This window comes from Canis lupus, chromosome 5 (genome assembly GCF_048164855.1).
Source record: "Canis lupus baileyi chromosome 5, mCanLup2.hap1, whole genome shotgun sequence".
Lineage (NCBI taxonomy): Eukaryota > Metazoa > Chordata > Mammalia > Carnivora > Canidae > Canis > Canis lupus.
The window spans coordinates 34,668,176-34,683,974 of record NC_132842.1 but is presented as its reverse complement, the minus strand read 5'-3'; the positions used below and the strand labels follow the sequence as shown (position 1 = coordinate 34,683,974).

The following is a 15,799-nucleotide window of genomic DNA, read 5'->3' as shown; positions in this document are numbered from 1 at the left end:
AATAAAAATCTCAGCATTTTGGAGACAGTAACCAGCTCATTCTAACTTGTACGGAAATGAAAAGGAACTAGAATAGCCAAAATAATTCTGAAAAAGAACAGAATTGGAAAGCTAACACCACTTGTTTTTAAGAATTATGTACAGTAATCAAAACAGTGTGGCACTGTTGTGAAAACAGACTTAACAGATGGATGGAAAAGACAGTCCAGCGATAAACCGACATGTGTAGGGACAAACGATCCTGATGACAACACAAAGGCAGCTCAATGGAAAGGGGGAGTCTTTCCAGCGAATGGTGCTACACCGTTGCATACCTATACATGGGGGGAAAATATTGCTGTGTACCTCACACTATATACAACAATGAACTTAAAATGAGCCACAGACCTTAAAAATGTAAAATTTAAAATTACAGAACCCTTGGGAGAACATCTTTGTGACTGGATTAAGCACAGATTTCTTGGGTACAAAACCAAAAGCAGGATCCATAAAAGAAACAAAAAAACTGATAACCTAGACTACGTACAAAATTAAAAACTTTGACTTCTCAAAAGATACTGTTAGAAGAACAAAGGCCACAGACTGAGAGAGAATGTATTTGCAATTATAAATCTGATAAGGACATATATACAAAACGTATAAAGATCTCCCAACACTCAGTAATAAAACAACTCAATACGAAAATGGGCAGAAGACCGGAACAGACCCTTCACCAAAATAGTATATGCATATGATAAGATGTTTGACACCACTACTCATCAGGAAACACAAATTAAAACTATAGTAAGACTCAACTACCTACCTTTCCAATGGCTACAATTAACAAGTGCTGATGAGAATGTGCAGCAGCAGGGGCTCCTATCCACGGCAAATGAGCATACAGAGGGCACTGTGACAGAGGTTAAGCCTATCATATGATCCATCTCTTCCATTCTTATGCATTTACCCAAGAGAAATGAAAACATGCATCTATACAAAGTCTTGCTTTATAAATGTTCTTTTATTAGTGATAGCTCTAAACTGGAAACACCCAAATATTCATCACCAAGTGAATGGGAAAACAAACCATGCCATGTGATGGAATGGAATACTGCTCAGAAATAAGAAGACACAACCTATGTGAATGAATCTCAAAATTAGTAAACCAAGTAAAAGAAGCCTGACAAAAAGAGCACATGTCATAAAAATCTATTTATATCAAATTCTAGAAAATGCAAACTAACCCAGAGTGACAGAAAGCCTATCAGTGGTTGCCCAGGGCAGGGAGAGGGCACAGGAAGCCTTTAGTGGTGACAGATATGTTCATGATCTCGATGGTGTTACAGGTATATATACATCTTACCAAATTTGGTAGAGAAATCAGTGCAGGAGTGGCAAACCGGCAACTCTATAACGGACTCAACACTGTGCTTCAAACCAAGGAAAATAAAACTTACAGAAAAGCTGGGATGCACGTCAAATATGTGAAGTTTACTGTACATCAATTATACTTCATTATTGCTCTATATCCCCAAAAAATTAAGCAGAGGAGCGTGCTAGGGTCTGAGGAGAAAACAGAAGGCGCCAAACAGCAGTTCGGGAGCTCTCTGCACTGAGCCCTGTGGCAGCACTGTGGGGCTGTGCCGAGCGAGGGCCAGCGGGAAGTCTGTGATCCCGAACCCAGCCACAGTGGATCCATTCAGGAACAGGCACACAGGAGGCAGAGAACTTGATGGAAAGAAGGTACTACTGGGAAGATGCTCTGGGTGACACAGGCAGAGGCGGGGGCGGGGGGGGGGGGCGTGGGAGGCAGATCACAGCACAGGCATCCAACACTGAGGGCTAGTAGCCACAGTGAAGGCAAGGTCTTCACAGGGCTGATCTTTTCAGGGGAAAAAGAACACTGACACACCTCTGTGGTGTGGAAGTCTGGTGTGCAGGACCAGACCACTGCAAGATCGGGTGTTACCACACCAGCTCCTGGTAAACGACAGCAGCAATGCAAGCGGAAGGTGGGCCTTCTCCAACACAAGTGTAGCTCTAGACAGTCACCTGAGAGATCAACACGCTCAACAGGCGTCTGGTCCACTCGATTCCTATTAGCCAGTGTAGGGGAGGATTTCTCCCACTCAAGCTGCCCCATCCCACTGTGAATGATCAGAGTGCAGCCTACCCCAGTCTGCTGGGACTTTAAAATGTGGCTGGTCTTTTATATAACAGTGGATCCAAAATCAGAGGGGAGCCATCATGTCCCATCACCCTCGGTATTTCTCCACTGGCCCACATCCTGGTCCCAAAGAGAACGACTCTCTTCCCCCTGCTCTTTTCTTCTGAAACAGCCTTAAATACTCCATAAAAGAACCAACCTCCTTGGAGTCTGACTCTCGATTTCAACACAAATGTTTCCTCTCTGACCTTTTACTGACACCTCACCCTACAGTTCATCTTCTGCTTCTCCTAATTAAACCAGACCCGCCTTTCAGGAACTGCTCAGATCTTATACACCCTGTGGCCCCTTCCTGACTAGAACTCTTCATCTCTGTATCCACTTAAGAGGGAATTTAAAGTAGAATCAAAGGAAGCAATGAAAGGCACAATGATTAGAGAAAGACTTAACAGGCTAAATTTTAAAAAGGAACATGAAAAAGCTCACATTCTACATAAAAATGAATTCATAAAATATCTTTACCAGTTTCACTATTTTCAGGCGGAGATTCATGTTCTGAGTGATCCAGAGCCAAAGTGCTCACAGCGGTTTGGTCTGACTCCTGCAAATCCGATAGTGCCACATTGTCATGACTTTTGTCACCATCGCCATTGGCATCCAATCCTGTAATTAGGAATTTTACCCCAAATTTTATGGTTAGAAGAATAATTTTCTCTTAAAACAAAACAAAACCTTACAGCTGCAGTTACTTCAATTTTTTAACTTGATTGTGAAAGATCCTCTGGCTCTTAAATACTGTAACAAATCACACGACACAAATTTTAATTTTGTTTTCAATTTTTTAAAAACTTATTTTCAACTCATAACCCCGAGATCAGAGTGGCATGTTCTACCAACTGAACCAGCAAGGTGACCCAATTAGCAATTTCTTACAGAAGGATTAAATGAGAACAAAGACAAAGCCTTGAGAGCAAAGGTGCTCCTCATCATACTCATGCTTATAACTCACCCTCCTGGCCGCAGTCTGTGCAAGGGCCTGAAGACTCCTCCCAGTCCGCACTCACACCGCCGTCTGCTGCACTACCCGCATCCAGATGCAGCACAGGGGTCCCCCACACTTTAGCATTAGGGTTTAACTCTGAAACCTTGGCAGTCGGTACCTAGGGGAAAATGGGACACAAACATTTGTCTCTGAATTCCAGTCAAACACAATTTTACTTATTAATTCATACGTGAAACGCATCTGTGCAAGAAAAAGGCCAGAACGGCAGAGTCTGTCTTATGTGTACACTGGGGATGAAACGTGGTGCAAAGTAACAAAAGTCGAGACACCAAGCTCGGCTTCACTCACCATCAGCCTCCTCAGTTCCTACTGAGTGGAGGGCTCTCCAGAAGTTGCAAATGAAAGGATGAGGGACCTGCCTTCACAGATATTCAGTAAACAACTGGGGATCCAACTGTCATCTCTATTCTAGACACAATTCAGACTTACAAACCTGAACAGAACGCAGATGAATACGTTCTTAAACAAAGCTCAAATACTCATACTATGAAGGATACAGAACACGCGAGCCGCTTGGAAGAACAGAGATCTTCTAATGGGTCTGCAAGACGGGTGCTCCGTGCTGCCTCCACTGTGAACCTGCTCATTTCCACGGACACTGGCCTCCTTTCTGTCCGGCTGCTGGGGCAATACTGGGACAGTGTTCATATGCTCACACCTTCATTTCCTGGTGCACCTAACAACCCCCTGAGTTTTCTTCTCTTGTTCACACATCTCAAGTGAACCCAAATCTAAAGAAAAATCAAGGGCAGCCCGGATGGCTCAGCAGTTTAGCGCCGCCTTCAGCCCAGGGTGTGATCCTGGAGACCCGGGATCGAGTCCCGCGTCGGGCTCCCTGCATGGAGCCTGCTTCTCCCTCTGCATGTGTCTCTGCCTCTCTCTCTCTCTTTCTGTCTCTCATGAATAAATAAAATTTTTAAAAAATAAAAATAAAGAAAAATCAATGTATCTGGGGCAGCTACTCCCCAAACTCCAGTTCATTGTCAGTTCTATCAGCAAACCTAGCCAAATAATACCCAGGTAATACAAGCCTTGATACCACTACGCAGGGATCAGAGCTTCCTGGGAGGGGGATGAGGGTCCCGGTCCCAGAGGCCCCCAGGGAGCGCCAGGCAGGAGCGAGCCCTGAACTGGAAGCAGCCTCCCAGCACCCCTGCATGAGCCCCAAGGGCAGATGCGACCCAATACTACCATGATGAGCCCTCGAGGAAATGTGTAGATTAACAATCTTTAGATGACAGAATAAATTCATTCTGGCTGTGGTGATTAAAGCTTTCGGTGAGAAACAAGACTATCTCCGACCATGACAGGAGAGGCCAATGTGGTTACACGACAGCATGCATTTTGCACCCCGAGGAGGTGAGAGAGCCCAACAGGCTTTCCCTTCTTCGAGGGTATCACACTCCAGAAGCACGGATTCTTCAGTCTCCCTTCTGATGGGACATCTAAACTTCCAGTTCGTTTTCAGTGCAGTGTGAGGACAGAACGATGAACAAAGCAGACACAACCCCTGCTCTCATGAGGAAAGAGCGCAACGCAGGAGACACTCCATATTTCACAGACATCATCACCCTCCTTCATCATTTACTCTGTTTTCCACCTGTGTTTTGTTGTTGTTCTTTGTTTTGTTTACCTCATGCCCCTCTCTCTTTCCTGGTCCAATGCTGATAGAAAGACCTTTTACTGGCTGGACTCTCCACCACACAACACACATGAAGTTTTCCCACGTTACTGTATTCAACCCACTAAGCTGGCCCTGACCTCCACTACACAACCACACATCCTCTAAGTTCCTACCACCCACGAAGGGGTCCTTGCCACTGTCAGCACCTTCTGCAGCTAACTGCGCTGGAGCATTCCCAATACGTAACACGATTTTAGGCAGTTAAGCAGTATTCAAGTGTGTATCTCACATGCCACAACTGAATAGAAATCTATCCTTAGGTAATTTACTACTTAAGCAGTAAATATTCAAATCCAAATCAAGTATTTGGGATCTAACACAATTTCAAGCAGCTAACCAGTGTTGAAGTGAGACTCTTGAGTGACAAGGCATGAAAGAATGGAGACATATAATTAGGAGCTGCTGGCATGACAACTACGTCGAGTCTGCTAGGTGCCAGGCACATTCCATGGACTTTCCTGAGCTTAATCACAACAACCCTATGAAGCTTTCACAAATAAGAATACTGAGGCAGAGAGAGGTTAAGTAATGTGCCCACCAAGAGAGTAATTAGAAAACTGTTCTAACATCAGCAAAGACAAAACATTACCAAGAGTTCATGACCTCCATTTAATTCACATGAAAAATAACTTGTCTTCCTTGTATGTCTTTAAGGTGTGGGTCTTGTCCTGCAGTCATGTGGAACTCTAAGCAGCCATCAACATCTCAAGTTTCACCTGCTTGGCTACCTGTTTTATTTTTCCACTGAAAAGTCATGGCTGAGCAGTGGTTATTAAAACCAAAAGTGAGCTGACCTCAATAGCTGCATCCTGAAGCAATTTTATATAAATGACCCACACCACTCTTTCAAAGTACAGCATCCATAAATCCTGATGTTCTGAAGAAACTCTGCACCCCAACACCAGGCTCCATTAAAAAAAAGAAAAAAGAAAAAACCAACAACCTAACAATTCATAAATCTGTGTTTTCTGGACAAGAGAAAGAATGGTCCACTGACAGGTTACTGAGTAGGAATCAGAGGAGCTAGTATCAGAGAAGGGGACAAGGGAGCTGAGGAATATAAAGTAGGTGAGACGGCGGGGGAAGGAAACTTTCAAACTTTTTATTTCGTAATTGGTAATCACACCTTGCTTATGTACTTCAAGGCCTAATTTTCTAGAGTTTTTGCCTCCACCACTACTTAAGAAACAAAAGCTATTAACTTCAATGTAACTCTTTTTAGCAAAAATCCCAACTGTGGGAACAGAAAGGAGGTTAAATGTACATTTCCCTAAGTTACAGGGTTACATTTACACTTATGTTCATGTAATTGGGACTAACATTTGAACCACATCTATCTCCTTACTACCATCAGTCGTTTTTCTTGTCTACAAAAATCACTAATAATAAACTATCATCAGGGCTCCTGAGTGGCTCTGTCAGTGAAGCGTCTGCCTTTGGCTCGGGTCATGATCCCAGGGTCCTGGGACTGAGCCCGTATTGGACTCCCCTACTCAGTGGGGAGTCTGCTTCTCCCTCTCCCTCTGCCTGTGCCATACCCCTCTTCTCATGTGTATGAGCACACACACACACGCTCTCTCTCCTCTCAAAATTTTTAAAAATTAAAAAATTATAAAAAAAAAAAGAAATAACAAATGTTGGCGAGGACGTGGAGAAAGGGGCACTCTCTTATACTGTTGGTGGGAATGCAAACTGGTACAGCCACTCTGGCAAAGAGTATGGGGGTTCCTCAAAAAACTGAAAATAGAAACTCCTATGATCCAGCAATCCCACTTCTGGATATTTACCGAAAGAAAACAAAAATACTAACTTGAAAAAAGTGTCTGTACCCCATGTTCAATGCAGCATTATTTACATTTATAATAGCCAAGATAGGGAAACAACCTAAGTGTCCACTGAAAGATGAATGAATAAAGAAGACGTGGTATATATATGTACAATGGAATATTACTTAGCCATAAAAAAGAATGAAATCTTGCCATTTGCAATGATGCAGAGGGAACTAGAGGGTATTTTGCAAGAGAAATAATCAGACAAATACCATATGATCTCACTTCTATGTGGATTCTAAAAACAAATAAACCAAGCTCATAGACAAAATCAGTAGTTGCCAGAGGTGGGAGCAAGAGCTGGGAAAATGGGTGAACTGTTTTTTTGCTTCTAGTTTAAATGAACTGAATTTATAAATACATAAACTACTGGTTGAGTCAATGAGATTCTGCTGTTAGAAGTATGCCTTTCAATTATACAGTGAAAAGGACTACTTTCAGAGCAAGACTAACTTCATGTTTGTTGAGCGTTGGTGTTTATCACAGACTAGCTAGAAAGATGCTCAAATTAGCTGCCCACTGCAGCAGCATCTGTGAAGCTTCTTTCAAATGAGCAGGGCCGGAGCACCATGGTTGGAAAGCTCTGCAGGTGCTTGGACTGCCAGGAGGCAGACTTCAGAGCCAGGTAAAAGCGGCAAACTTGTAGCAGAAAGCACAGATTCTGAGTTTTCTATCTATACTGTCCACATGTGGACTTTTGAGAAGTGACTTTAAAATTCAATGGACAAATGCCTGTTCTGTTCCAACAAGGGGGTCATGAGGAAGGACACGGTCCGGGCAGGGCAGCCTTCGAGAGTGCACACAGAAGAGGCCTGCACCAAGCTGCGTCTGAGGGCCGGCAGTGCTGGGTGCAGTGCTAACCAGAGCTGGCACACCAGCTCTGGCCTAAACATACCAAACAGCAAACGGAGTCACGGTCTCCAGCTTGGAAACGGTTAAGCTAATGCTGTGACTCACAGCCTCACGTAAACATTCAAATGACTGCCCATTACTTAGAATAAAACTTCATGGCAGTTAAAAGCAATCAGAGTGAAACACCCGCCTTTCACAGCACAGTAATAAAGACTGATAAATCATACTTACTAACTGTCCACCTCTATTTTGCCATCCCCAAATAACAGCATCCTCAGCCACCAGGAACTGATACGGGGGCGTCTCCATCCAGTACAAGGCGACTTCTAGGTCTGGTGGCCTCCTGTGCAGACACTCATTAGGTACCTGTTCCTCTTCGAGGGCTTCTCTGCCACCCGTCTGTGCCCAAGGACAGACCTCCTGGTACCCACTGCAGCCCTCGGCCAGTCCTTCAGAAAACGGCTGACTCACAAACCCTCCCAGTGGGTAACAGGCAAGTTCATTCACAAACTGGGAGTACAATTCCTCTGGGAAGCTCTGCCAATCCCCTCTTGCAGGGCTTTCAGGAATATTTACAGCATCTTCTGTGAGTGGTAAGACGTGGTCCCCGCAGGGTGGTACCGCGATCTCTGCAGCCTCACCTGGGATGACAGGAATGACCTGCAGGCCCTCGTGACAAGGGGCTGTATATCTGTCCGCTGGGGCAGCCTCAACACTGGCCACACACGAACAGCCCTCAAGAGTCTCACCTAATTCCAATTCCCTGAGAGTCACCCGTGGACTTTCCATGGAATCCACAGCACCATGTACCGCAGGTCCATTAAGCACGGGCACGGCACGTCTCTGGCTGACACGGTGTGCGTGTGTGCTCATCCCACACACATCGATGTTGTCTCTGTCCCCTCCCTTACCTGCTGGTGCTGGCTGGCTCGCCCCCGACGTGCCACCGTCTAAGGCATCAGAACTTTGCTCAGCTGACCCTGAGGAAAGCGGCCCCAGCCCTGCATTTTCATCGCTGTTAAGAGAGTCCTTCTCTTGTACCTGTGACCTCCACTCACCTGAACCTGAACTCTGGTTTGGAGGTGGGGCAAGATCCACATCCTCGTGTCCATCATCCTTCACTGCGCGGGGCTCATGGTTCTCCTCCGTGGGACGGCTTCTGCAGCCGGGCTGCTCTGCCCTCTCGGGCCTCCTGCGCATCCGTACAGCCAGACTGGGCACTGCCCCACATGGTGCCGTATTGGTTTCCCGCTTGACGGGGGTTTCAGAGTCTGACTTCACGCTTCCTCCGTCCTTCTTCTTGGTCTCTCTGGGACTGCCTTTCAGTGACTCTTTTCCAGCACTTTCTAAGCTTCGCCGGTCACTCTCTATACTCTTCACAGACATTCCATCTTCTGGGTTAAAACTCAGGCTAGTTTCACTTTCTTCTTCAGCGAAGGTGAAAGCAAATGCAGAGGAGATGAAGTTACTCTTAGGACACTGGGAGCCATCAAGAGTCTTGTCATCCGGGAGCACCTCCTGTGAGCTTCTGAGTTCCGGGGCGCCCTTTCTTTGGCACGCTCCCTCCGAGTGTGTCTTGCACGGTGTACCAATCAAATCACAGATGTGTGCGTGGGCCATGCCGGCCCCGCCGTCTGCACACAGGTCTACCTGATGTGAAGATCTCCATTCAGAAGCCCTCTGTCCATGACTCTCTTCCTCAAAAATGCTCATTTTCTCCTTATCTTGATAAGATGAACCATCTTTGTTCGCAGGCTGGATGCCTCCGGGTTTCGGGCTGCAGCCGCCCTGCTGCTGCCCCTCGCCCATCGCGGGCCCCAGGAGGTGCTCCGGTCCAGGATCACCAGGTCTCTTAGGGGCTGCTTCTTGGCAACCGGTGTGAATGGGGAGACGCTCGCTGCCAAAGCTCAGGGAAGCGACACGGCTTTCTGGACTTAAATGAATCCCTTCTAGAGCCTGGGGAAGGAGTCTACTTTCTGGTCTGCTACCATGGCAGCTCAGGGGCCGGACAGAATTATCCTCGCCTTCCTTCTCCGAGCTCACACTCCGGCCTACACTGGCTGCCACAGCCCCGGGCTCGCCGTGTCTCTCAACTTCTGAAAGGACGGTAAGTAAATGGACATGTGCGCCAGCCATCAGACTTACCTGGCCCGCACGACAGCTCTCACACTCCTCGGGGGCGCCCCGCGCACGGTCTGCGCTACCACCCCTCTTGGGGAGTACGCCCACGTCACATAACGCACCGCTTTCAGTGTGATCCTTAGAGAACCCGGCGTAAGTGTGTGCCCTTAAAGACATAGTCATTAGTTCAAAACCCGGCGTAGCGTTTGGCGTAGCGTTTTCCTTAAACACTGCCGTCACTTTGCTTGCCCTGGGCACGCCCCATGGGGACAGCTCTTCCCGCCGAGCGTCTAATTGTCCCAGCCCCTGTGCGGCCCTCAAGGGCGGCCAGGCCCCTCTGCGAACTGCCTCAGAGGTGACAGCTGACCAACTGTCTTCTACTGCAGCTGCTTCACACTCGGGGGCACCCAGCTCATCAGCTACGTCCAGGCAGTCAGGGTCTATGACACAAATACTGTACAACTCGCGCGCTCTCTCATGCCTCCGAGCTTCGTGATCCACACACACAGGGTTTTCGGCCTTCGCCCCCCTCCCAGGTGTACCCGAGGAGCTCACATCGCTGCTCATCTCCACATCCACCGCTACAGACCTAGCCCCGGTGGCCGGGGGCTGGCCGAGGTGGCTCGGCACAAGGGCTGCTTCCCGCACATCCCGGCCACGAGGCCCCAGAACACAGGAGAGAGACGCGTCACGTCTGGAATGACCATCTTCCGAGAGACCCGGCTTACAGACGGAGCTCACACAGTGCGTGACCGAGACGCTGTCACAACCCCGGGCAAGAGCAACGCCTTCGGAATTCTCCGCGCTCTCCTGTAAACGCTCACACCTCATTAGGAATGGGCATGCTGGAGAGGAGACCGAGTGCGACGAATGCCTCAGCCCCCGACCCTGCTGGCACCCTGGCCCCATGAAAGCCGTCGTCCACAGATGAGCTCCGGCAGCTGCCCTGCTGCCTCCATGTCTGACACCGTGAAGCTCCTCACCTTCAAGGGCATCAAGTAATGAAGACAAAGCTTTACTTATCTTGTTCTCCGGCTCCGGCTGCTCCGTAGATTGCTGCAACAGACCAGCTTTTTCACTGTCACAGTCACTACTTAATTCTTTGCTGAAGCAACAACCCATGTTCCAAAGTTCAAAAACTCACAGAACCATGCCTGGCGTTCTCGGAGTCTCCACAAGTGCAGCTCACGCTAACTTGTTAGGATTTCTGACGAGCAGCCGACACCCAGATACCAAAAATAACCCCTTGCATGCAGTCACATGTCCCTGCCACTCAACCCAAAATCCAAACTACGATGACAGGCCCTGCCAAACAGCCATCCTTCTCCACGCACTAAAAACCAAACGGCACGTGGAATCCAAAGACTCAGAAGAACAATAAATAATTTTTATGTGATTTTTCCTACTCTCATAAACTCAATTTTAAAAATCCCTACAATTGTTATCCCAACCAGAACAAGATATTTCAGACTCTTGCTTCTTCCAGTGTTTCAGCATTCTCTAAATAACCTACCACGGATGCGGGCAATCAAAGAAGTGAGCGTGTAGATTTCCCAAGGAGAAACAATTAACGTTCTCTTCAGAATGTACAGGCAGGGCTGCCTGGGTGGCTCACGTCATGATACCGGGGGTCCTGGGGTGGAGCCCCGCACGTGGGGGCAGGGGAGGGGGTAAGCTTCTCCCTTTGCCACTCACTCCCCTTGCTTGCACTATCAAATAATCTTAAATAATCTTAAAAAATAATCTTAAAAAATAATCTTAAAAATAATCTTAAAAAAAAAAAAGGCAAAAACAAAACCTAGAATACATAGGCAGTCATAGTTGTAACTCATTTTCTGCCCCGAAAAGGAAGTCTGCGGGTGTACAGAAATCATTGTGAGGCATGAAGTTGGAATGGTGTTCATTAGGGATGCACACTGGAATGTTTATGGTGAATGGCCCATCATCTGGGATTTGCTCTAAAACACCAGGCAAGTAAGGAAGTAAATACATACGTATCATTTTTCTAAATGTGTGTGTGTAGAGGGAAGGAAGAGATAAAACAAAAGTAGCAAAATTGGGGGGGAGGGGGAACTCTGAGTTCACAGGGGGCATGCAGGGTTTTACTTTATGTTCTAACCTGCACAGATGTCTAAAAATTCTCATTAAGGGATGTCTGGGTGGCTCAGATGTTTAGCGCCTGCCTTCGGCCCAGGGTGTGATCTTGGAGTCCCGGGATCAAGTCCCACATCGTGCTCCCTGCATGGAGGCTGCTTCTCCCTCTGCCTATGTCTCTCATGAAAAAATAAAATCTTAAAAATAAATAATTAAAATTCTCACTAAGACAAAGGAAAGAGCAAGAGAAAAAGAGAAAAGAAGAAAATCGACACCCACCAGGCCAGTAACAGGAAGTACCTCGAAAGCTCCCAAGTCCTTCTTGGTCCAGGTTACCTGTTCAGGTGTGAGGCTCAGCTTGTGTGCACTAAGTGAATAAGTTTTGGCAGATCATCTCACCTCTGTGTGTCTTTCCTCATTTGTGAAATGGGGCCAACAGTAGCACCTACTTTTAAGAGTCGTCATGAAGACACTGAGTAAAATACTCAGAACAGAACCTTAACACCACTGTGGCCCTCGCACTCTGGTCCCGGCCCACCTTTAGAATCACCTCTTACTCTGTGATGCCATCCTCCTTACCTTCTCTATTTCATCCAAAGGACCCAACCAAACAACCAGAGCACAGCCTGTATTTGCTCAAACCATCTGTCAGGTCTCCTAGCTGTGCTTTCCCACTCTTACCGTCCTTTGTAAGGCCATCCCTCCCAACTGTGCAAAACCACTGTCTCCCAGCACCACACGCTGGTCACTCTACATCTCTTAGAAAAGCATTCTAACAGCAAGTCTTAGTTTCTGTACCATCAGCTACCTCAAACTGGGGTCTGTGGTGCCTTGGGAATCTGCAGGTACCCTAAAAGATTAAAAGATGCAAACACAGGGACGCATGGGTGGCTCAGTCAGTAAAGCATCCAACTTTTGATTTCAGTTCAGATCATGATCTCAAGATCCTCTGTTGGGCTCTATGTTCAGGACACAGTCAGCTTCTCCTTATTCCTCTGCTCCTCCCCATGCTCGTGGACACTCTCTCTCAAATAAATTTAATTGAAAAAGATGCAAACACAAAATCTTAAACATTTGCCAATGTTTGTATATAGCTTTAGGAGCACGGTAGCACCACGTGACAATACTTAAATTGACCTGCTCTGAGAAAAAAAGTTTGATTTAAAATGCCCCAAATTTGGGCAGCCTGGGTGGCTCAGCAGTTTAGCACCACCTCTGGCCCAGGGCCTGATCCTGGAGACCCAGGATCGAGTCCCGCATCGGGCTCCCTGCATGAAGCCTGCTTCTCCCTCTGCCTGTGTCTCTACTGCTCTGTGTGTCTCACATGAATAAATAAAATCTTTAAAAAAACAAAAAAATAAAATAAATAAAATGCCCCAAATTCAATCCTGCCTAGTGAGGACTAAGTGACACCACATAAGCCAGAGAAACAAACAGGCAAAAGTTGTGGGAGAGTTGTTCATGTGGTGTTCAGGAGCTCAGGCTGTGGAAAACTCAAAGAAACCCTAGGTAACTAGTACCACGAGTACCTGGTGATGTAGCTTTAGTTCTAGCAAAACATCACTTGCTAGTCTAAATGAATGTCATTAATCTGCATTTTATTGGTTTGGGCAATGAAGTTTTAGGTCTGTGTAAAATTACATGCATTAAAAGTTTATCAGTAGTTCTCTATTATTAGAAAAACAACTTAATAACAACCTAGAAGAAGTTCCCATGTAAAAGGTTACAAAACATCAGGCAAAATGGTGAACTAAGAAGCTCTAAGCTTCCATCCCCTATAGAAACATCAAGAAAACAACCAAAAGTTTCTTTTTTTTTTTTAAAGATTTTATTTATTTATTCATGAGAGACAGAGAGAGAGAGAGAGAGAGAGTCAGAGACACTGGCAGAGGGAGAAGCAGACTCCAAGCAGGGAGCCCAATGTGGGATTCGATCTCGGGACCCTGGGGTCACGCCCCAGGCCGAAGGCAGGTGCTAACCCACTGAGCCACCCAGGGGTTCCCATAACCAAAAGCTTCTAAACCAATTCTGCAGTACTCTGAAAAACCATCACAGGTTTATTAATAGCAACTACGCAAACCAAGGAAAAGCTCTCCTCCATATGTGGGCATTTCTGTGGCATGGTGTGGTCTTGGTCTCCCCTCCTGGAAGTCTGCAAACCTGATCTACATGGGCATGTGTCCATCTGTGCTATCTTAGCTGGAGGCTTCCTGAAGGACTAACTCACTTGGTCTCACATAACTCCGAACACAAATGGGGAAAGTAGCAGACAATGCTCACAAAAGCTATACGGTGGCTCCCAACCGACACCCACCTAGGGTAGCAGGTTACTGGTGGAGACACAAAAGAACCATCTGAAGCCCATAAAGGCTTGAGTGAAACTCTCTGGGAAGTCAGGGCAGTCATAAGCAGCCATGTGTGTGGGAAATTCTGAAAGCCACCTCCCAGCGAGACAGATGCTCACAACAGTCCTGCAAAGAGCTCAGGCTTTCACCTTGGGTTGATTCCCTAGTCTCTAAAAGCAAGTGGAGCTAATTAATAAGGGGCTGTCTCAAAACAAAGCCAGTCTATGAAGACTGGGAAGGTTATTGTATTCTCTTTCCTCCTTTCTTCATGGAAGAGGGGTCTGGTCTGGCCGTTTCAGTTCATGACATTTAACAGAGACCTCTGTCAAAATTTTAGCTGAACACAAGCTAAAGGAGCAGACTCCTCAGTGAACACATATAACAAGGAACAGCCTTTACAAAAATAATCTGGAAAAGTCTTGAAACAATACATTATACACATTATAAACAAAACCAAATACCCAGTTCTCAGTAACAACAACAAATCACAAAGCATACAAAGCTCACTCATTCAGAGGAACAAAATTCACTATCCCTGAGAAAGCTCAGACATGGGACTTATTCCACAGACTTTAAAACATTCTTAAATATGCTCAAAAGCGAAACAAAGACATGGATAAGGAACTAAAAATAATCAGTAAAATGATATGTGGACAAAATGAGAATACCAACAAAAAGATGGGTATTTATAAAGAGAACCAAACGGGGTGACTGGGTAGCTTAGGCAGTTAAGGTTCTTGCCTTCGGCTCAGGTTGTGATCCCGGGGTCCTGGGACTGAGGCCTGTGTCGGGATCCCTGCTTAGCAGGGGTTCTGCTTCTCCGTCTGCCCCTCTCCCCAATCATGTGTCTCTCGATCACTCTCAAATAAATATATCAAATATTTAAAAAGAGAGAGAACCAAACAAATATTCTCAGGTTCACCAGTACAGTTACTGAACTGAAAAATTCACTAGTGGGGTTGGCTTGTAGTAGACTTGGCTAGGCAGAAGAATCAGCAAATTTATACAGGAGACAAATTAAATTATCTAAAGCAGTTAAAGAAAAAAAAACAAGACAAAAGTGAGTGGAGCCTACTGGACTTCTGGAACATCATCTATGTCCCCTATGGACCAACACTCATATCATGTGAGTCCCAGCAAGAGAGGAAAGGCAAGGGAGCATATCTGTAGAAACAGTGTCCAAAAACTCCCCAATTTTGATGATATTTCATGGATTTACAAATCCACAACCTCAACAAACTTAAAGTAGGATAAACACAGAGACGCACACCAAAACACATTACAATCAAACTGTCAAAAAAAAACAATATTTTCATTTTGGTATTATTAAAGGACTCTGAACGATAAAAAGAAAAAAGAGAATCTTGAAAGCAACAAGGAAAAGCTACTTGTCAAGTACAAGAGGCCTTCGGTAAGAGTATCAGCCAGTTTGTCATCAGAAACCTCACAGGCTAAGAAGATGGGGGCTGAAACAACTGTCCACTAAAAACTCCTTATCCAGCAAACCTGTCCTTCAAAACTGAAAAAACTAAGACATTCTCAGATAAACAAATGGTGAATTTGTCTGTTAACACCAGGTCTGCCCTGGAAGAAAGGCTAAAGGAGTTCTTCAGGCTAAAATGAAAAAAACATGACCAGTAACTCAAAGCTGTACGAAGACATAAA

The 15,799-nt window shown here is 45.9% G+C and overlaps 1 protein-coding gene across 4 annotated transcripts in view; it reads right to left on the bottom strand.

The window, feature by feature from the left end:
• LARP4B (La ribonucleoprotein 4B) overlaps positions 1-15,799 on the bottom strand; it is a 94,329-nt gene that overhangs the window by 45,735 nt on the left and 32,795 nt on the right. For 3 of the 4 annotated variants that reach the window (XM_072825982.1, XM_072825980.1, XM_072825981.1), the window contains exons 4-5: positions 3,156-3,306; positions 2,669-2,809 (exon numbers count right to left, since the gene is read on the bottom strand). In XM_072825982.1, coding sequence (XP_072682083.1) covers positions 2,669-2,809; positions 3,156-3,306 — 292 coding nt within the window. Of the gene's footprint in view, positions 1-2,668; positions 2,810-3,155; positions 3,307-7,805; positions 10,903-15,799 lie in introns of those variants that run through there. The other variant, XM_072825979.1, reaches the window with a different exon arrangement.